This window comes from Nannospalax galili, unplaced genomic scaffold, assembly GCF_000622305.1.
Source record: "Nannospalax galili isolate Female #2095 unplaced genomic scaffold, S.galili_v1.0 scaffold342, whole genome shotgun sequence".
NCBI classification, from domain to species: Eukaryota; Metazoa; Chordata; class Mammalia; order Rodentia; family Spalacidae; genus Nannospalax; species Nannospalax galili.
Window position 1 is genome coordinate 808711 of NW_008349359.1, and position 22221 is coordinate 830931.

A 22221-nucleotide genomic window follows, 5' to 3' on the forward strand; every position below is an offset into this window, starting at 1 on the left:
TATGTCAATGCTGTTGTAATGAAATGCTTCTTCTAATTATATGGTTATTAACTAAATAATTTTTAAAAATATTTTTTTAAAGTTAAAAAAAAAAAACACCCTCAGCCGGGTGTGGTGGGCACGCCTTTGATCCCAGCACTTGGGAGGCAGAGGCAGGCAGATCGTTGTGAGTTCAAGACCAGCCTGGTTTACATAGTGAGTTCCAGCTGGGGCTACGAGGAGACCCTGTCTCAAAAAAAGACAAAAAAAACAAAACAAAACAAAAAACCACCCTGGGTGTGCTGGTTAGTTTTGTAAACTTGACATAAACCAGACACACCTAGGAAGTGGGAACCTTAATTGAAGAACTTCCCCATTAAACTGGCCTATGGGTACATCTGTGGGGCATTTTCTTGATTGCTAATTGATGTGGGGGGCCCAGACCACTGTGGCAATACCATCCCTGTACAGCTGGGCCTGGGCTGTATAGGAGGGGTACCCACTGAGCAAGCCAAGGTAAGTTGGCAAGCAGCATTCCCTCAAGGTCTCTGCTTCAGCTCCTGCCTTGAGTACCTGATCTAACTTCCTTCATTGATGGATTGTGACCAAAGCAACTTACAGAAGGAAGAGTTTATTGGGTTTACAGTTTCAGATGAGTAAGAGTCCATTATGGTAGGGAGGCATGACAGCAGAGGCGGCCAGAGCAGAAAGCTGAGAGCTCACATCTTGAAGCAGGCACAAGGAGACAGATTGGAAATGGGGCAAGGCCAATGCCCACCCCGCAGTGACATACTTCCTCCAGCAAGACCACACTTCCTTAACCTCCCAAAACAGCGCCTCCAAGTGGGGACAAAGTGGTCAAATACTTAAGACTGTATAGGAGCTGACAATTCTCATTCAAACCATCATGCCCTGTCTCAAAATGAAGAGTAAAAAGATGCCTGTAGGGGCTGAAGAGATGGCTCAGCTGTTAAAAGCACTGGCTGCTCTTGCAGAGGACCAAGGTTTGGTTTGCAGCATTCGCATGATGGCTAACAACTGTCTGTATCTCCGGTTCCAGGGGCTCCAGTGCCCTCTTCTGGACATTGCCTTCTCCATGAACACTGCCTGCATGTGATACACTTACATTCATGTAGGCAAAACACTCATACACATAAAATACAAAACAAACAAAACCAAAAACCTCTTTTTGAGCTGTATCTTTGTGGTATGTCTCTTGCCCACTGTCATAGTTTGCTTCTCTGTTGCTGTGATAAAACAATGACTAAAACCTACTTGGGGTGGAAAGGGTTTATTTTATCTTATAATTAAATATAAGGACTTCACTGAAGAGATGTTCTTGAGCATACAACTGTATATTTAGGTAACAGATAAGAATACATATAAGAGCTGGACAGATGGCTCAGCGGTTAAAAGCACTGACTGCTCTTGCAGAAGACCCGGGTTCAAATTCCAGCACCCACATGGAGGCTAACAACCATCCGTAACTCCAGTTCCAGGGGATCTGATGCCCTTTTCTGTCCTCTACAGGCAACTGTACAACACAGGTGCACTTACCACAGACCTAACACTCATAAAATAAAAATAAATAAATATTTTTAAAAGAATACATAAGTAAAATGTATCCCTAAGCATTAAATAAAATGTAGGTGTCTATATTAATTGAATATAAAACAAAATTTTAGGTTTCTATACCAAACACAGAACTAGTAAAAATTTATTATGGTATGGGCTGGATAGTTTTAGTGTCAACTTAAACACACCTGGGTTGAGGGAGCCTCAATTGGGGAACTGCCTCCATTGGACTGGCCTGTGGCCATGTCCATGGGGCACCTTCTTGATTGTTGAGTGATGTGGGAGGGGCCCAGCCTACTGGGGTTGTTACCACCCCTGGGCAGCTGGGCCTGTGTTGCATAAGAAAGCAGGCTGGGCAGGGGCCAGAGGAGCAAGCCAGTAAGCAGTGTCCCTCCATGGCCTGTGCTCCAGCTCCTGCTTCCAGGTTCCTGCCCTGAGTTTCTACCTTGGGCTCCCTAATGAACTGTGACCCAAGAGATGTAAGCTGAATAAACCCTTTCCTCCTCAAGTTGGTAGTGGTCAGAGTGTTTTGTCACAGCAATGGAGAGACAAACTAGGACATGGTAGTAACATACATTTCCAAATTTAGGGAACAAGGGAATAAATTAGCCTACAGGAAGCCAAACAGTCCTTCAACAGACATACCCTTTATTTTAGTAGACGCATCCAGAGTATTTGACTTTAAAAAATTACCCTACCACTAGCGACTGCAAACAGACTGGAACCCAATTATTTTCATCTTTTGCAATACTGATCCTACCTCAAAAGTTCATAATAGTACATGGAGCAATACTTCAGAGTAAGAAAAACGGAGGAAATCATATTGGCTTTTCAGTGTGCAGGAACCATACTAGGATCCAGCCAAACAGTATCTAGTATTCTACAGCATTTAACTATAAAACAACCCAGAACACCTTCTGGAGTATACAAGAAAATATCCTAGCTTCTCAATGTTAAAATAAAGTTGGAGTAAATCAAACTATCACTACTCTTTTCAAGTCCCCCTTATTAGACAAAAACGTGGCACAGTGATAAAGTATTTGCCCAGCTTATATGAGGCCCATAAGTTTGATCTCAAGGACCAAAAAAAAAAGCCTCCATTAATAAAATTCAGGGGCTGAAGAGATGGCTCAGCAGTTAAGAGCACTCACTGGCTATTTTTGCAGAAAACCTGAGTTCAGATCCCAGCACCGACACGGCAGTTATTAACGGTCTATAACTACAGTTCCAGGGGATCAATGCCCTCTTCTGGCCTCCAGTCACTGAACAACATGGGTGCACTTAAATACATGCAGGCAAAACACGTAAAACAAAAATTTTTTAATCTAAAAATAAAATAATAATAAAATAAAAATTCTTAAATTCTTAATATACTTGCCAGGCTCTGTACAACCTGGACATACATCTGTAACTTCATTTCCTGCTACATTCTGTCACATACTCTGCAATGGCCAACAAATGAATGGTAGAACATCTTACACATTAGGCAACTGCTCTACTAAACCAAGCCCCTAACACCCAATAAACAAAAAAATGCACAATACTTTTTTTTTCAGGGAAAGGCAATTTAAAATGACAATGAAATAGCATTCCAAATTCACTTAAAATGGCTCAAATGAAAAGGGTCAATATCAACTGTAGGCTAGGATAATGAAGAGCAAATCTTTTTTTTTTTTGAGATGGGGTTTCCTTGTAGCCCCAGCTGGCCTGGAACTCCCTATGTAGATCAGGCTGAACTGGATCTCCCAAAGATCCACCTGCCTCCACCTTCCAAGTGCTGGGATTAAAGATGTGCACTACCACACCCAGCTTATAGCTCCAAATTCAAACCAACCTAAATATCCACTAATGGCAGAACATATTAATGAACCTGATTTATTCAGATTTTGAACAAATCATGAACAAAAAACTATGCTAATGCAGTATGAATGAATTTCATAAACACTATTTACTAAAGAATCCAGACACAAAAGACTATATATTAGATAATTCCTTTCATATAAAGTTCAAACAAAGCAAAGTGATCTATGGTGATAGAAGCAGAACTGTGATCACCTTAGTTGTTGGTCTGTTCAGAACTAGAAGAGTTAGCACAAACCAAGACTTCTGGGTGCTGACATGCTGTATTTTGATCTGTATGATGGTTACAAAGTGTACACATATACAAATTCACAGAATTGTACACTTAGGATCCATGGACTTATAACAAAAGTTATAAACAAAACATTTACACCACAAAAATATACACACAAAGTGCTTATTGTCATAACTTGGTATGTAACACACACCCCTCTGAACTTTGGAGCTCTGTTATGACATTGTTTAATATTATCCTTACTGATGCAAAAAATCAGTAAGTCAGGGTACTAACTACGCAATTTATACTCAAATAACCGCTTACCTTTAACAAAGGGCAGCTGCAAAGGTTGGGAAAGGAAAGTGGAAAATCAACTCCAAGAAGAAAATCCTTGTTTCTCAGATATCTCTGATGGTTCTCCCTGTCTGGCTCTCCCCAAGAGCGCAGCTGATGGAGCCTGTAGGAGGCTTTCAGAGACAGGAAAAGAGCTAACCATCTGAAACAAACCATAGCAGATATGCTTATTCAGTACTCCATGGAATTTGAGCGTTCATAACAGTGAGGACCTATCTCACTCTCATTTGTCTTGTGTAAATCTTGAGACAGTTCTTACTTTCATCTAAGCCACTTCACAGTTTTTTGGAATATATTCTTTGGCATGATGTACTACTATGAAAGTAAAATTCTCTGTGAAGCTACAGTAACAAACCAAATAAAAACAGGAAAATCAATCTCTATCACAAAACCTCCTAATAAAACTTCATTGGGTTCTCTTCAGCAGCACGTATACTAAAATTGGAAGGATACAGAGAAGATTAACATAGCCCCTAAGCAAGGATGACATACAAATTCATGAAGTGTTCCATATTTTAAAATATGATCAAATTATATTATATGAAATTCACAAAAATTCAATAATTTTTAAAAATATTTAAAAAATATTTTCCACATTTAAAAAAAAAAACACAGCCAGACATGGTGGTGGTGCATGCCTTTAATCCTAGCACTAGGGAGGCAGAGGCAGGTCCATCTCTGTGAGTTCAAGGCCAGCCTAGTGTACAAAATGAGTTCCAGGCCAGCTGGGGCCACAAGGAGACTATTCTCAAAAAGACCAAACAAACAAAAAACACAAAGAAAGCTTTATCAGGGAGACAGTCATTCCTAATGAGATCCCTATTACATAAATACAACATAATAAAATCAGTGAGTCATTTTGTAAAGAATAAGAACGCAGAGCTAGAGGCTGAAGAGATAGCTCAGTGGTTAAGAGCACTGGCTGCTCTTGTAGAGAACCCAGATTTGGTTCCCAGCACTCACATGGTGGCTCACAACCCTCCTTAACTCCAGTTCCAGGGGATCCATCCCCTCTTCTGATGCCTGCATGCATTGCACATATATACATGCAGGCAAAACACTTAAGACTAATAAAATAAAAATAAAAAATAATTTTTAAAAAACAGCTAAATTTCCCAGAATATGCCAGGCAATCTATGTTGTGGTTATCACAAACTAAATAAGTAAAAAGTCATAACTTACCCTATTAAATCACATAAAGCATAATGAACTTGAAATTAGAGGATATGTGATCTGGTAGCATATAGAAAGGCCTAAATATTCTTCAAGGTATACTATGAAGCATCATGTAAGTAAATGATCAAAAGACAACTACAGGTTAGTGAAATGGCTTAGTGGGTAAAGGCTTAGTGCTTGCCTCCAAACCTGATGTCCTGAATCCACATGAGGGAAGAAGAGAACTGACTCCCACAAACTGTCCGCTGATTTCCACACATGTGCCATGGCACATGTATCCACACACAAAGTATAAATAAATGTTAAAAATAGAGACAGATTCTCTTATAAAGTAACAAATTTTATTAAGACAGGGTGTCATGTAGCATAGACTGGCTTCCAACTCCTAATCCCCTTATCTCTGCCTCTCAAGTACCATACCACCATACCCGTTTATTCCCCCCACCCCTCTTGTTCTGGAACTCGATATGTAGACCAGACTGGTCTTGATCTCACAGAAATCGGCCTATACCTCCCCAGTGCTGGGATTAAAGACATGCACCACCATGCCTGGCCCAACTGCTTTCTTATCAAAAATAAGCAAATTTCTTACCTGGCCAAAAGTCCCTGAAGCATGAGGTTTGCCATTTCTGCTGGAGATACATCAATAAAACGAAGGAAAGAAAAACAGCTTCCTTCATTAATACCTGGAACATCAAAGAACAATGTTGAACACAACAATAAACCAAGAGACAATATTCAACTAAACCAGCTCAACTGCCCACTTTCAAAAGCAGTCTCTAGCGGCAGCAGGTCTATCAAATAGAACATGGATGAGCCAGACTGGAGACGGTTTATCAGTTTTGGCCCTTGGTTAATTATGTTCTCTTTCTAAGATACATGGAAAAAAGGAAGGATGGGACAGAAGAGAAAGCTTCTGAAATTTGGCCTTTATAACCTGGACAAAATTCAAGGTAGAGCAGCAGCTTTTCCTTAGACTAAGGAAGGAGGAAGGAATTCTCATTAAAAGAGACTAGCTAGGGCTGAGCATAGTGGTGTAAAAAGAGGAGAAGAAGGAAGGAGGAGGAGAGAGAGAAAGGGAATGGGATGGGAGAAATGGAAAGGGGAGGAGGGAAAGGAGGAGGAAAAAAATAAGAGTCTAGGCTGGCATTAATGTCAAATTTCAAGGCTTAAGAAATTGTTTTGAGACAAAGTTCTCATGTAGCCCAAGCTAGTCCCAAACTTGACCTTGAACTTCTGATCCTCCTACCTTTACTTCAAGTGCTAGGATTATAGGTGTACACCACCCAGTCTGGTTTATCTGGTGCTGGATATTGAACACAGGGTTTTGCATATGCTAGACATGTATTCTACCAACTAAGCTCTATGGCCAGCCCGTTTTTAATTTTTTGCCACAGAGTCTCACACTGCAGCCCATGCTGGCCTGTGAGTTACTATGCAACCCAGGGTGGTCTCAAACTCTTGGCAATCCTTCTGCTTCAGCATCCCAAATACTGAGATGACAGGTGTGAGTCACTGGACCTGGCTTCAAGGGTAAAAAATTCATAAGGGGCAGGTATAAAATGAAGATGGAAAGTCAATGTACTGTTTTTACTGTTTCCTGTTATATCAACAAATCACAAAAACTGTAGGTGAAGATAACTTACAAATCTTTTTTTTTCCATTTCTTTTTGTGTGCATGAATCTATGAATAATGTATAAGTATGTGTGCATGGGTGTTTGCATGGGTGTGGGCACTTGTATGTACAAAGGCCAGAGGTTGCCATTAGGCATCTTCTTCTTTATTTACTGAGGGATGGTCTCAATGAACCTAGAGCTCGATGATTTGGCTAGTTGAGGGAGCCAGCTTGCCATAGGAATCCCCTGTCTCTGCCACCCATGCACTGGGACTGCAGGAGGGTTGCCATCTCACCCGGCATCTAGTTCTCGTGCTAGTATGGCAAATACTTTATCCACTAAGCCATGTCCCCAGCCACTAACTTAAAAATCTTATCAATATATTATAAATAAAGCCTAGCTAGCATGTAGGCAAAATCACCAGCTCCAAATCAGTCACACGGCAAAACAAAGAGGAAGCCTCTGACACACCTTCTTCCCAAAGATCAAGACACATACCTTTTCTATGGAAGAGAGACTGCTGGATATAGTCTGGTGCAAATGGAGAAAGAAGAACCCTTAACCACCTGTAAAGTAAGTAAATAAAATAAATGTGAATCACTGGAAAATTAACTAAACTGGAGACTCCAAATTAAGAAAAATCTTTCAGGTTGAAGACTGTTTCTACTTTTTAAAAATTTCTTTCCATATTGCTAGACAAACAATGGCACCAAAGTCAGAAAATATAAAGTACTTAAAATAATTATTTACTTCACAGAATGACAATTCTAGCACTTTAAGTTATCAAATACTACATTAAGGAAAAAGCTCAACTCTGGTCTGTGTCTCCCTGGACACCTAGTTAAGTATTAACCTGGAACTAAGACAAAGAACAAAGTCAAATCCATTAAAGAATCTCAATTTTAGTTTATATTTTTTATATATTTTCATTAACTAAATTTGTATTATTTTTCTACAAAACGAACTTTCAAAGTGTACAGTTCTAAAATGATGGCACAATAAAAAGTCTGGAAGCCAGAACTATACTAACCTAAAGGTATAAACTGGACTACACACTGATTTTCTGAATGAAACAGTCTCTAGTTTATTAGCTTAATGACTGCATCATCCTTACCAAATTTATTACTGCAGACTCTATCAAGAAAGTAAATTTAACTGATTAGCAATATATTCAGTTCTATACAAGTGTGACTCTAAGTCACTATGTATCAGTGTTTTTGTACACTTAACGTTGACTTTTGGTGCACATTCCTGATTCAGAAAGATAAACAGAAAAGGCTAAGTAAGGCGTTAATGCCATCTAGTGGAACCCTTAATAGCATTCCAACTCCTATCATAATATCCCTCAACAAAGAAACCATTTGTTTAAATATCTCATTGTTGGGATCTCACATATTCTTCACTAAGTATAAATATATGTATATGTATATGTAGAGAGAGAGAGAGAGAGAGAGAGAGAGAGAGTCAAATTATAAAAACACTCAGTAAAAACACATACTAATATGTGCTCACCTATCTCGTGAATGGTTGAAGACCCTGATCTGTCCATGACGGTAGATAAACTTTGAAATTTCATATGGCTTTAGGGAAATATGAAATGGAGACCAAGTTTCTTGTCGTTCAAATAACTCTGGGTGGTTACATACCTAAGAAGGGAGAGAGAGAAGAGTATCATGTGCAGATATAATTCTTAAATGCTTACTAAACTACATGAATATTTACTTTGCATTTTCATCTCTAGCAATCTTTATTTGGCATCAAACCTAGAGCCTTTTCAATGAAGTAGGTTAATAAAGATAAGAACAAGGCAACTGACCTAAGAACTTACCTTCCTGAACTGCATGACTAGATTCATGAGGCTGCTGGTGGTGTTCTGTGCTTGCTGGGTAGAGCCCATAGATGACTGCAATAAATCCTCAATGGAAATTTTATTCTTTAGTGCCTGATATAATAGCTTTTGGCGACTGGTCAATTGGCAGTACATTAGAATCTCAATCTAAAAATCCAGGAAAACACTCATATTTGTAAAAATTGTATTAAAGCTAATTCAGTAAAAACTAAAATCAGAAAATATATACAAATCAACTTACATTGACTAAAAAACAAGATTTACCTAAATTATTTCTATAAACCTGGATGTGGACAATCATGCAGGAAAAAAAAAGTTTCCTTGACTCACTTTTCCTTTCACTCACACTAGAAACCCTCATTGAGCAGTATCTTCCACTTTTTTGAAAGAGGACCTCACTATGCAACCCTGAATGGCCTCACATCTGTTATACAGACCAAGTTGGCCTGGAAAGAGATCTAGCTATCTGCCTCTGCCTCCTGAGTACTGGGATTAAAGGTGTGTGCCACAAAACCTGGCAATCTCTTCCAATTCTAAGAGCAACAACTTTCACCCTTCATAGAAATTTTTTCTTTTTCTTTTTTTTGTGTTTTTGAGGACAGAGTCTCCCTGTAGCCCCAGCTGTCCTGGAACTTACTATGTAGACCAGGCTGGCCTCGAACTCACAAAGATCTACCTGCCTCTGCCTCCCAAGTGCTGGGATTAAAGGCATGCGCCACCACACCCGGCTCCTTCATAGAAATTTACAAAAATATATTTCTAAGCATCCCCTCATGCCTACTTTCAAGTACCAATTATGAAAGTACTGCTCAGCCTACAACAATTGCACGTAGCATATCAAGAGAAAAGATCTCTTCCATACTTTACTAAATTGGTCAACAGCAGTACCATTCACTCAGCTATCCAAAGATAAACTTCACTAAGCTGTGATTTCTCTCTTACTCCATGTCTTACATATTTATTAATTCCTCCAAGTCTATCTGGAAATTGATTGCTAAACACTCTGATTATTCACACTGCTCTACTGTAAGCCTTCCTCTGAGCTAGTCTAGACTACTATTATTTTGAAGTCTTCCTGCCTCCAGTTTCTCTTAATTCTATACAAATTTTATAAAGTAGGGTCTGGAGAGATGGTTCAGCACCCATGTCAGGCAGCTCACAATTGCCTATAACTCCAGCTCCAAAGAATCCCACAGGCTCTTCTGAGTTCTGTTGGCACTCACACACATGCACATACCCCATACAACACAGGTAGACAGACACAAACACACATAATATAAATCTTAAAAAAACTTGCCCAACCTACATCCACAGCCTTCAAACTAACTTGAAAGAAAGAAGAGGGAGGAAAGGAAGGAAAGAGAAAGAGACAAAGGAAAGAAAAGGGAGAGAAACAGGAACAACCAGAGATTTCTGAGCACTGACCAGATATGTGATATGGCCATGGAAACACTATTAAAAATACTCTTTTAGTAGGGGTGATAATAATATATACTTTGAAAAGACCAAAATCTTTTCTAGATTTACATAAAAATATTTAAAATACACTGTGGGATTAGTCTCAGAACAATCCAAAAGGTTAAGAATGGCCATGAGTTGATCACTGCTGATACTGTACCACAGGTACAAGGGGATCTGTTATACTCCTCTAATTTTGTATGTTTCAGTTCTCCATAAAAGTATAGCCAGCCAGGTGGGCTGGAGAGATTGCTAAGAGCACTGGCTGCTCTTGTAGAGGACCCAGGTCCAATTCCTAGCACCCACATGGCAGCTAACAACCATCCTAACTCCAATTCCAGGTTAATCCGATGGCCTCTGACCTCCATGGGCATTGCACGACACAGATGCAAATACACACATGCAGGCAATACACTCATACACATAAAATAAAAATAGATAATTTTTTAAAAAGTATAGCTCATGTGTATAATCCCAGCAACAAGAGAGAAGGCAGGAGAACCGCTGAAAGTTTGAGGGCAGCCTATGCTATAGGAGTCCAGCCTAGGTTACATATGAGACACTGTCCAAAATAAACCAAAGGGGAGGGTAGTAAAATAAAAAGGAGAAAATATTTGCCTTATTTAAGTCTTCTATGAACAATTCAAGTATAAACAGAAATTCTCTCAACCTAACTAATCACCCTTCAAATAAATATATATCAAAAAAATTTCCTGCCTAGAACTGAAGTTGATACCTCCTAAGACTTAAACCTATGAAGCGTTCATTCCTTACCTTGTCAGACAATTCATTTTCTACATCTTTTTTGATTCTCCTCAGCATAAATGGTTTCAAGATCATGTGTAAGCGAGAGAGCTGATCTGAAACAGGAAGTCCACAAATAATGCTCAATACACTGATTTACAATCATCAAAAAACATGCTTCTTTCTTCTATACCCTTCAGATACTTGTGGCTCAATAAGCCTCCAAAAGAAGATTGGAACCTATCTCAAAATAGTAAACCAGGCATGGTGGTGCACGCCTTTAATCCCAGCACTCGGGAGGCAGAGGTAGGCGGATCTCTGTGAGTTCAAGGCCAGCCTGGTCTACATAGTGAGTTCCAGGAAAGCTCGGGCTACAGGGAGACCCTGTCTCAAAAAGACCAAAAGAAAAGAAAAAAGAAAACACAAGGATCTATAGCATCTTGCTATAGGATCAATTTAACATTAGAATTAACTTTCTGAGTGTATCTGGATGATTTTTTTTTTTAACAGTAATAGGGTCTCCACAGAGAGCTAATGAAAACAAGACACACAATGTTTCCCCCAAATCATCTTTCAGAGGATGTCAAAAAATTAACCTACAGTGTAAAATCAGGGAAGAATTTTTCTTACAATTAGTAGATGTTGTTAGATTTATATAATAAACAACTCAGCAAGTTCCTAAAATCAGGCAGACAGCACTCAATAAGTGTCAAAGTACTGAAAAACAAGGTTAAAAATTTGTAACAGAAATAAATCCTAAGGCTGGTAAGATGGCTAAGCAGTTGAAGGTGCTTGTTGAGCAAGCCTGATGATCTGAGTTCAATTGCCAGAACCCATGTAAAGGTGGAAGGAGAGAACCAACTCCACAAAGACATCCTTTGACCACCACAGGCTCACTGAGGTTATGTGTGCCACCAATAATAAATAAAATTAAAAGAAACAAATCCTAATATGTAGAGAAAATAAAATAACCCCCTAATATTTTTGGATTTTATTATAAGAATAAACACCTGATCCACTATACAATTTTCCTATGATTTTCAGTATTTGTGTGGAAAATAGGGTTATCTACAAGCCAAAACGTAGTACTTTATGAACTCAGTTTAATATGTCTTGATTAGATAAGCAAGACTAGAATAGCAGGGGCTAGAGATATGGCTCAGTGGTTAAGAGCGTTCTCTTGCAAAGAAAGTGGGTTCAGATCCCAGCACGTACACGGCAGCTAACAACTGTCCATTACTCCAGTTCCAGAGGATCCAATGCCTTCTTCACTGCACACAGGTTGTGCACCTACATACATATAGGCAAAACACTCATACACATAAAAAAAAATTTTTTTTAAGAGGACTAGCTGTCTAATTACTCCATTTTGGACTCAAAAGCATTTAACTCTAAGAAAAAAAAAAAATCCCCCACCCTCAATTCTTCGAGGTATACTGAAAGAGAAACTCTCCACAGAAAAGAAAATTTATAATTATATAGTTGCTTTTATTAGTAGTTTGAAAAGAAATCTCAGAGCCAGGTGTGGTGGCTCATGCTTGTAATCCCAGTATTTGGGAGACTGAAACAGGAAAATCACCCTAAGTTTGAGGGCACCATGCATTACAAAGTGAATTCTAAGCCAGGGTGAGACCCAGGCTTTAAAAACACACAAAACGAGAAAGCCCATAACAGTACTTACTCTCATCAATGGTAGACTTGTTTTCAGCATGACTTTCAATGTCCTTAGAAAACCATTCATTAAATTCTTCATGTGAATCAAATAATGTTGGCATAATGAAATGTAGCAGAGCCCAGAGCTTGAAACAAAGGAAAATATGAAACAGATGTAGTGCCAGAAAATGACACTGTATCAGGACATATTAGGCTTAGAGAGTCAAAGTCACAGGTGAACGTCTTTGCATGTCACTGAGGTAGACAGAAAGAATGAATCCAAGCTTACTCATGCTTCTTCAACAAATCCTAATATTGGATTAGATGCTGTATCAGAAAGTGATGATTTTTTTCAATTAATTACAAACTACAAGCTTAAAAGTACAAATACTACTCAAATTTTGTAGTGAGATAGTTTTAAAGATGATAGACAGTTGACTCTACAACTGAACACAATTGAGCAGTAGTATAATTAGCTACTAATAACCCTAGAGCAGGGGAAAGAAAATCACAGCCTATGGGATTAAGCCTGGTCTACCATCTATTTTTGTGAATAAAGTTTTATAGGAAAATAACCATACCTATTCATTTATACATTGTTTATAATTAAGTCCAGTTATTCTAACAGTGATTATATGGCCTATAAAAATCTAAAATATTTACTATCTCCTCCTTTATAGAAATTTTCTGATCCCAATTCTAGATGAACAAATGTCTTTCCTAAAGAAAGAACGGAGCTCTTCTCAATGTTAAGAGATTATCTTTCAATTCTAGCATAAAATTTCTCTGCATTAGATGGGCAACATTTCTTAATGTGCTCAATATTTACTCAAGAAATATAGGAAATGCTGTAATTAATCAGAAGAAAATAAGAACAGTGCCTAAAAGATAGGGAGCTATAGTCAAATTCTTATCTTTATATGGAGACTATAATTGGAATAGAGTGGTAATAAAAGCATGAGTAAAATTAGATTATTACTATATAAAGCTGCAGCTATGACTAGTGCATACCTCTGCCATGGTGTTCTGAATGGGGGTTCCCGTTAACAAAAGTCGATTCCGACACTGGAACTGTAAGAGAATCTTCCAACGAACACTGTTCAATAAAATGAGTTGCAAATTCTAAGTTAGGAATAAATCTTTCTGTAATTACCTTGAGACCGAGACCCAATATTTCTAAAAAATGTTTTCCAAATAATTAACACTTAGTGTGTTAGCATATGCAATTGTATTAACAAAGCTGAGGGTGGGAAATTCCAGTAGAACTGATTCAACAATATGGAAAATATGGTATTAGGCTTAAAACAAAGAAAAGCCCTCAAACAGGCAACAAAGGATCCTTTCTGCCTTTATAGGCTCCTGCTATATATCTAACAACCGTCCATAACTCCAGTTCCAGAGGATCCAATGCCTTCTTCACTGCATGCAGGTTGTGCACCTATATACATATAGGCAAAACACTCATACACCTAAAATAAAAAAAATAAAAATAAAAATAAATTTAAAGAGGACTTAGCCATCAAATTACTCCATTTTGGACTCAAAAGCATCTAGCTATAAGAGAATGTTCATGTCCTTTTAAAATAATTTTTTAAATTTATTTTTATTTTGTGTGTGAGTGCTTGCATGTATATAAGTGCATTCAGTGCTCATAGAAGACAGAATGGCATTGGATCCCAACTGAAGTGACAAGACAGTTGTTAGCCACTATGTGGGTACTGAGAACCAAACCCGGGTCCTCTGCAAGAGCAGTTAGTACTCTTAACTGCTGAGCTATCTCTCCAGTCCCTTTGACTTTTTTATTCTTTTTTTTCCCCCCCTTTGGGATTTTGAGACAGGGTCTTCCTTTTGGGATTTTGAGACAGGGTCTTCCTTTAGCCCCAGCTGGCCTGGAACTCGCTATACAGACCAAGCTAGCCTCAAACTCAGAGATCCACCTGCCTCTGCCTCCCGAGTACTGGGATTAAAGGCCTGTGTCACCACGTCCAGCTTTTTATTCTTAATTTTTAAGCCACCTACTTAGAACCCACTTATTTGTACCAGGCAACTAACTGTATCAGAAAGAATCAAAATCATTAATCTATGCCCTTCCAGTTCATGTTTGCAGGGAGCAATGAAAGAGGAGGATACGAAAAGATGAAAAATGGAGTCTTCATTGCTTCCAGTCACAGGCAGGTTCTCCTTCAAGACAGCACAACATGCCCTCCAGAGGATTGACTATGCCATGGAAAATACCATTTGCTCATTACATGAACCTCTAAAACAAAGCCCTACAGGTTCACTAACAGAAACACCCAAACCCAAGGTTCAATAGCACCAAGGAACATTTGGCAACCAAGCATTATTCTATTCAGTTTGGAGTTTGAAAGTACTGGAATATTTTAAATGTGTAACTTTAAAAGACCCTTAGAGGTCTAATAATCATGCAAGAGCTGGAGGGGGCAAAAAAAAAGAAGAGAAAACCTCTAATCTTCATGATGTAATATTCTAGCTCCTAATCAGAACTGTTGTGTAAAATAAATAATCCCTCAAAGAAAAGTTCAAGATCCCTTCTTCATAGAAATTTTTCTTGACTCAAAGAATATTTGTTAAAATGTCGCAACTATTGCCTGAGCAGATTGAGAAAAATCTATATATTCCAAGCATGATTGTTTGTGTCTCAAGAAAAAAAACATAACAAGAATTTCTGCTTTCTGGTTAGACAAATACCTGAGGCACACCCATGTTACTACGCCATGTTCTGAAATCTCTGACCCTTGTTGATATAAAGTCTCATACATGGAGTTTGGTTTCTATGATTCATGTTACCTGGAACTACTCTTCAGAGCTTGAGCTTCATCCAGTACCATGTACTGCCACTTGACCCGCTGGAAATACTTTACATCCTGTACAACCAGCTGGTAGCTAGTGATAACCACATGGAAGGGGGCATCCTGAGTGTACAGGGTTTTCTATAAACACAAGAGGGGAAAGTATAGAAAAAGACATGGCAACAAGTCTAAAAATTTATTTATTATTATGTGTGTGATATGTATGTGTAAGTGTGGGTGTGCACACCCATATGGCAGCCAGAGAACAGCTGTCAGGGGTTGATTCTCTCCTTCCACTGAGGGTTCTAGGTATTGAACTCAGATCATGAAGTTTGGTCAATTAGCATTTTCACCTGCTGAGTTATCTTATCAGCCTACAAAACAATTCTTAATAAGATATTGAAGTATATTATATATATATAGATATATAGATATACTATAAACAAGATGTTCAAGAGTCCTAAAGATGTTCTTGATAAAAAGATACTGTCAAAAGAGAGAATGAGAAAGGAAGAAAAGAAAGGGAGGGAGGGAGGGAAGATAGTTTTCCATCCATGTGATTGGGAGATGTACAGTGAGGTGAACTGTAAATGGTTTTAAAGCATTTGCCTTTATAATCATAATAACACCTAATCTCTAGCTTAGTAAAGGAAAAAAGAGCTCTCTTAACCCTGAACTTTCTTTTTTGGGGGGACAGGAGAGTTTGTTTTTTTTTTTAAAAAAACGTGTGCACCACCACACCGTCTTTAATCCTGAACTTTAAGTCCAAGTGAATGACTGTCTTTTACAGGAAAAGTATTGTATCAACAGAAAAATAAAAGTTGTCCCATGTCCAGAAACATACTGGATATTTTTTAAGCATGAGAAATTATTCAAATCAAAAAGAAAATTGCCCCTGTGTGTATATGTGTGCATACATACATGCATTTGTGTGTATATATGTAAAAAATTCAAAGTTACCTGACTCCAGAACCTCCTGATGACTTTTCTATCATGTGGATTTCCCCAATATGGTAGCACCTAGAAAATGGGTCAATATATACATTATTTTCTTTGAGATAAATTTTAAACATTATCAATAATGTTACTGAGAATAATTTAAGAAAAATAAGAAGCTGGGCATGGTTTGACCCATTGTCCTACTAACTAAATCATAACACATATACAATATCTTTTTGAAATTATGGAACCAAGGACCAGAAAGAAAGAAAATCCAGAGAGCAAGCCTACTTAGATTGGTACATTCAAACTGACAGCACTGATATATTCCAAAAGCTATAGTGAGAGTAAGAAATTCACAGGATTATGCAGGGGTAGTACAAGTATGTATTTGGCCTTAATGTGACAAATCTCAGTCTCAAATCATCTCAAATCCTGACTAAATTAGGAAGACACTGAATTACTTGTGTCTTGTCTGCAGGGAAGAAGGGGAGAGGTTAGTGGCAAAAAAACAAACAAAAAAACCCCACATAAATAGGGCTGGAGATACAGTTTAGTTGGTAGAGTGCTTGCCTAACATGCATGAGACCCTGGGCTCAATATACAGCACTGCATAAGCCAGGCATGATGGCACACATCTGTAATCTCAGCCAACGGGAGGTAGAGGCAGGAGGATCAAAAAGCCAAGGTCTTCCTCAACCACACAGTTAAGTTTTGAGGCCAGCCTGGGCTATATGCGACCCTGTCTCAAATACAAAACAACAAACCTACCTCACACCCAAATATATATAAATCCATTCTAGAAGAGTACTCAGTTCACAATTATATAGAGAGGTTTTACTATATAATTCTGGCACAGGATCAAAAAACATAAGACCACATAATAAGACTGAAACTCAACATGAAAAACCCAGAGAAGATTTAGATAATGAAAGAAGATCAGGCCTTTAAGGGGCTAGGTATGATGACACATATGAATCATGAATTTGAAGACACAATACACTACCTAACAAGACCCATCTCTAAAAAAACCACCTCAGAAGGACACATAATACATGCTCCGGGTCATCTACTAAAGAAGCCAGAAGGCTGAGTACGCAATAGTGCTTGCCACACAAACGTCACCTCCTCAGTTTGATCTCTGGAAACCAGAGTAGGAGAGAATCAACTCCCACAAGCTGTCCTCTGACTTTCATGCACATGCACATGCACACACAGAAACAATAAATGAAAGCTGCATGTCATGGTGCACATCTATAATCCTAGCACCCAGGAGGATGAGGCCTGCCTGGGCTACACAGGGAAACCCTTTCTCAAAAAATAAACAAAATTAAGCCAGGTGTGGTGGCACACACCTTTAGTCTGGGAGACAGAGGCAGGTGGATCTCTGTGAGTTCCAGGCCAGCCTGGTCTACATAGGAGCTCCAAGTCAGCTAGGGCTACAGAGAGACCCTGTCTCAAAAAGACCGAAAAAAGAAAAAAAAAATTAAAGGCGGGAAATGGTACTATATAAGGATTAACCAGAAGGAAGAGACAGAAGAGTCAAACAAGTTATCAAACTTGACAGCCTGACCTACCAATAAGCAGAATACTAAAGCGAACAATTGCAGACTACCTACTACTTTCAAACACAGGCAGGACAGATTAAAAATGGTCCACATGGTACACCATAAAACCAAGACCCAACACATTTCAAAGGAATAAAATCACATGTTCTGTTAATATAGTAGACTTAAGCTATGATGTAGCAAAAGGAAAGGCACATTGACCTTTGTGGCATTGGAGGACATGGGTGCACTCAAATACATGCAGGCAATACGCTCATACACATAAAATAAAAATAATGTTAAAAAAAAACCTCATGAACCAAAGAATTGCAAAGTTAGATATAATTTTGAAAGAAAAAGTAATTAAAAAGTGACACATCAAACTTCTGGCTAAAGCAATGTTTAGAAAGCAATGAATACCTTTAAATGTTCTTATTTATAAAGATGAAGATCAACAACCTAAGCACTAGGTCACAACATCAGAAAAACATTTAAAAGTAGGGAAATAATAAAGGAACAATAGAAATAAAAAACTTATTTGGGGAATGAAAATGATAAATGTGCTGGGCCTGGTGGCACACGCCTTTAATCCCAGCACTGGGAGGCAGAGGCAGGCGGATCTCTGTGAGTTCAAGGCCAGCCTGGTCTACATAGAGAGCTCCAGGACAGCTGGGGCTACAGGGAGACCCTGTCTCAAAAAAAAAAAAGAAAAAAGTAACTATTTTAAAATGTAAATCATATTTTAGAAGAAAAATAAAGAAGTTGGGTAGGGGTGTAGAGGCACTGATCAGGACTATAAACATTATCCAGATACCTACCAAATAAATTGAATTTTCAGATGTCATCCTCACAGTATCTTTGCAAATAATCTAACTATACACCTGAACAGAAACTATATTCATAAACTATATTCATATCCTACACGAAGTAAAGACATTCCCCAAAATTTAAGAGCAATGGCAATAGGAACAATGAATTAACTACACTGGGAGTCAGCAAACTTTCTTGTAGTAGCCTAAGCTTTGTAGTCCCCGTGATCTCTGCCAGAACACAACTCTGCTATTATGAAGCCATAAGTAATTTACAAACAAAACAGTATGGTTGGATTCTAATAGAAACACATTTGAATTTCACATGCCATGTGCTATGAAGCAGTATTTTTTTTATACTTTATTATTTTTATTTTTTATGTGTATGAATGTGTTGCCTGCATGTATGTGAGTGCATCCGTGTCATGTAATGCCGCAGAGGACAGAAGAGGGCTTTGGATTCCCCTGGAACTGGAGTTAAGGACAGTTCGTAGCACCATGTGGGTGCTAGGAATCAAACCCAGGCCCTTGGCAAGAGCAGTCAGTGCTCTTAACCACTGAGCCATCTCTCCAGCCCCATGAAACAGTATTTTTTAATCAATAACTGAAATCATACAATCTAATTTTATTTTTTAAAATATTTTATTATTTTTATTTTTTATGTGTATGAGTGTATTGCCTGCATGTATGTGAGTGCACCCGTGTCATGTAATGCCACGGAGGTCAGAAGACGGCTTCAGAGTCCCCTGGAACTGAAGTTAAGGACGGGTTGGTAGCTACCATGTGGGTGCTGGGAATTGAACTTGGGTCTTCTGCAAGAGCAGTTAGTGCTGTTAACCACCAAGCCATCTCTCCAGCCCTTGTACAATCTAATTTTAGCTCACATACCATGTAAAAATAGGTTATGGGTTTCTAAATAACTAAAACTACATTATGACCTAGCAATTCAATTCAGGCATATGCCCTAGAGTAACACAAAGACACATGTTTAAAGAAAAACTATACACAAATAGTGCTAGCAGTGCTTCTGAAAGCAGCCAAAAGATGGAAATCACCCAAACATCCAGCAAGATGAAGGAATAGACACATATAAAGACATCTTCAGCTACAAAAGGAACAAAGCTTGGACACGTGTTACACTATGGGGAAACCGGGAAGACGTTTTATGCTAAATCAAAGCCAAACATGAAAGGCTGTACACTGTGTGGCTTCTAGCTGTAAGAAATATTTCGTAACCAAACTTATCTATAGAAAGCAGATTTATAGTTGAAGGATGGAGGAAAGGGGAAGAGGGAGTTTCCATTTAATGAGCTGAGGGTTTCAGCTGAGGGTTAAGACTTTAGTGATGAGAGCAGTGACTTCACAAAACTGAATGTGCTCAATGCTAATGAACTGTACACTTGAACGGTCACAAGGCAGTTTTTAAATTATGTATTTTATTCACTTATCACGTGCACATGTGAGTGCATCTGTCACAGCATATGGGTGGAGGTCAAAGGTCAACCAGTGAGCTTTGCTTCTTTCTTTCTACCATGGGCGTCCTGAGCCTTGATCTCAAGTTGCCAGGTTTTGGGGCAAACACCTCAACTCCCTGAGCCATGCTGCCTGCCCTGAGGTAAAAGGGTAGTTTTTGTTTGATTCTTGTTTCTTTGAGACAGGGTCTTGCTCATTACTCCTGGCTGGCCTGAACTTGCTACACAGACCATGGTGGGCTCAGACTTGTGGCATTCCTCCTGCCAGAGTCCCCAGTGCTGAGATGACAGGCATGTACCCTAGCTTGGCAACAAGGTAAATGTTACAAGTTTATCACGATAAAAAATTAAAACAAAGCTGGGCATGGTGGCGCATGCCTTTAATCCCAGTACTCGGGAGGCAGAGGGAGGCAGATCTCTGTGAGTTCTAGGCCAGCTGGAGCTACAGGAAGACCCTGATTCAAAAAGACCAAAAAAAAAAAAAAAAAATTAAGGAAAGAATGATTGAGATTTGGCCCACAGACTATTTTACCAGACCCTGCGTTAGTAGTAAAAGGAAGTTCAAGATGCACATGAATGCTCAGTTCCAGGCATAGACTTAATAGCAAAGGAGAAGTCTGAAAGAATAAGCAATACCACATTGCCATCTATTGGTCAGTGGAGGAGGTGCTGAAAACTTAAGTGGTTGGGCAGAAATTAAAGACTTTACCTAATATTATTTGGAAAAAAAAGATTATTTCCATATTCTGTACGGCAGACAATTCAGAGACAGTTTGGGACTGAAGGCATATGCCACCACGTCCAAGCTAATGTCCCTTTTAAACACTTTTCTTTTTTTTGAGACAGGGTCTCCTTGTAGCCCCAGCTGTCCTGGAACTCACTATGTAGACCAGGCTGGCCTTGAACTCACAGAGATCCGCCTGCCTCTGCCTCCCAGTGCTGGGATTTTAAACACTTTCTAATCTAAAATCAGTCACAAAGATGACAATACAGCCATAAAGCAGCTCCACGGGAAATTCTAGTTATGTTCTTATTTCTTACAAAGAATTAGCCAGAAAAATACTTTTCTCTCACCTCCGCCCTGGCTTGTTATATGGAACCCATCAACATGAAGAACCAAATATGAGAGAGATGATGTCACCAACCCTAGATCTATATCAGCATGAAACCCTCATTACTATGCAACTTCATTATCACTGTATCCTTCCATAAACAAAACAGTTCATTCACTTCCCACTCATTCAAACTGCGAGTGACACAATAAATCATACTTGTTTATTCTATATCCCTACAATATTATGACAACAAAACTGGTTTTATTTTTTATTTATTTATTTTTTTTTGAGAGGGATTTTGAGACAGGGTCTCACTATGTAGAGTATGTATAACCCAGGCTAGAATTGAACTTGCTATGTGGTGGAAGCTGGTCATGAATTCCTGATCCTCCTGTTTCTGTCTCACATGAGCAGAGATTATTAGCATATGTGGCATCATGCCCAGAACAAAAACTATTTGTACAATGTCATGTCTTACCCACATTGATACAACGTATTTATGAGTTGATCACTTTCTAAATCAATCTTTTCTTTGTTTTTGCTTTTTGTTTTGAGACAGTGCCTCACTATGCAGACCAGACAGGCCTCAAACTCACAAAGATCTGCTTGTCAAGTTCTGGGATTAAAGGTGTGTGCCACCAGGCCTGGCTTTTTTTTTTTTTTTTAACCCCCAAAGATAAGATCTCAAGCTGGCCTCAGACTACCTCTGTAGCTGAGGATGGCCTTGAACTTCTGATCCTCCTACTTCTACTTTGCAAGTGCTGGGATTAAAGGCTTATGCCATCACTGACAGTTTTACACAGTGCTAGGGATCAAATCCAGAGCTTCAGGCACAGGAGGCAAGCACTCTACCAACTGAGCAACAGTCCTACCCGAGTCAATCTCATTTTTTCCTTTCAGAATTAGATAAACCAATTTTCACATTATCTACTTCAGAAAATAAAAGCTGAACCAACCATAACCATCTAGCTTTACAGATGAAGAAAAATGAATATATACGAAGAGTAAGGGAAAACAATGCCATAACGTGATTTGCCAAAATCTATTTTAAAACAAATAACTCAGGGGGCTGGGTGTGGTGGCAAATGCCTTCAATCCCAGCATTTG

General features: G+C 38.7%; 1 protein-coding gene and 1 non-coding gene across 3 annotated transcripts in view; one reads left to right on the plus strand and one right to left on the minus strand.

The window, feature by feature from the left end:
* Ino80 (INO80 complex ATPase subunit) overlaps positions 1-22221 on the minus strand; it is a 142931-nt gene that overhangs the window by 72022 nt on the left and 48688 nt on the right. For both annotated transcript variants that reach the window (XM_008846782.2, XM_008846783.3), the window contains exons 15-24: positions 16253-16312; positions 15291-15433; positions 13494-13578; positions 12511-12628; positions 10860-10945; positions 8607-8774; positions 8291-8424; positions 7277-7344; positions 5754-5847; positions 3956-4127 (exon numbers count right to left, since the gene is read on the minus strand). In XM_008846782.2, the coding sequence (XP_008845004.1) occupies positions 3956-4127; positions 5754-5847; positions 7277-7344; positions 8291-8424; positions 8607-8774; positions 10860-10945; positions 12511-12628; positions 13494-13578; positions 15291-15433; positions 16253-16312 (1128 nt within the window). The remainder of the gene's footprint in view (positions 1-3955; positions 4128-5753; positions 5848-7276; positions 7345-8290; positions 8425-8606; positions 8775-10859; positions 10946-12510; positions 12629-13493; positions 13579-15290; positions 15434-16252; positions 16313-22221) is intronic.
* On the plus strand, positions 4399-4503 carry LOC115072638. The gene has a single exon (XR_003851674.1). It is a non-coding gene; the product is annotated as a U6 spliceosomal RNA (small nuclear RNA).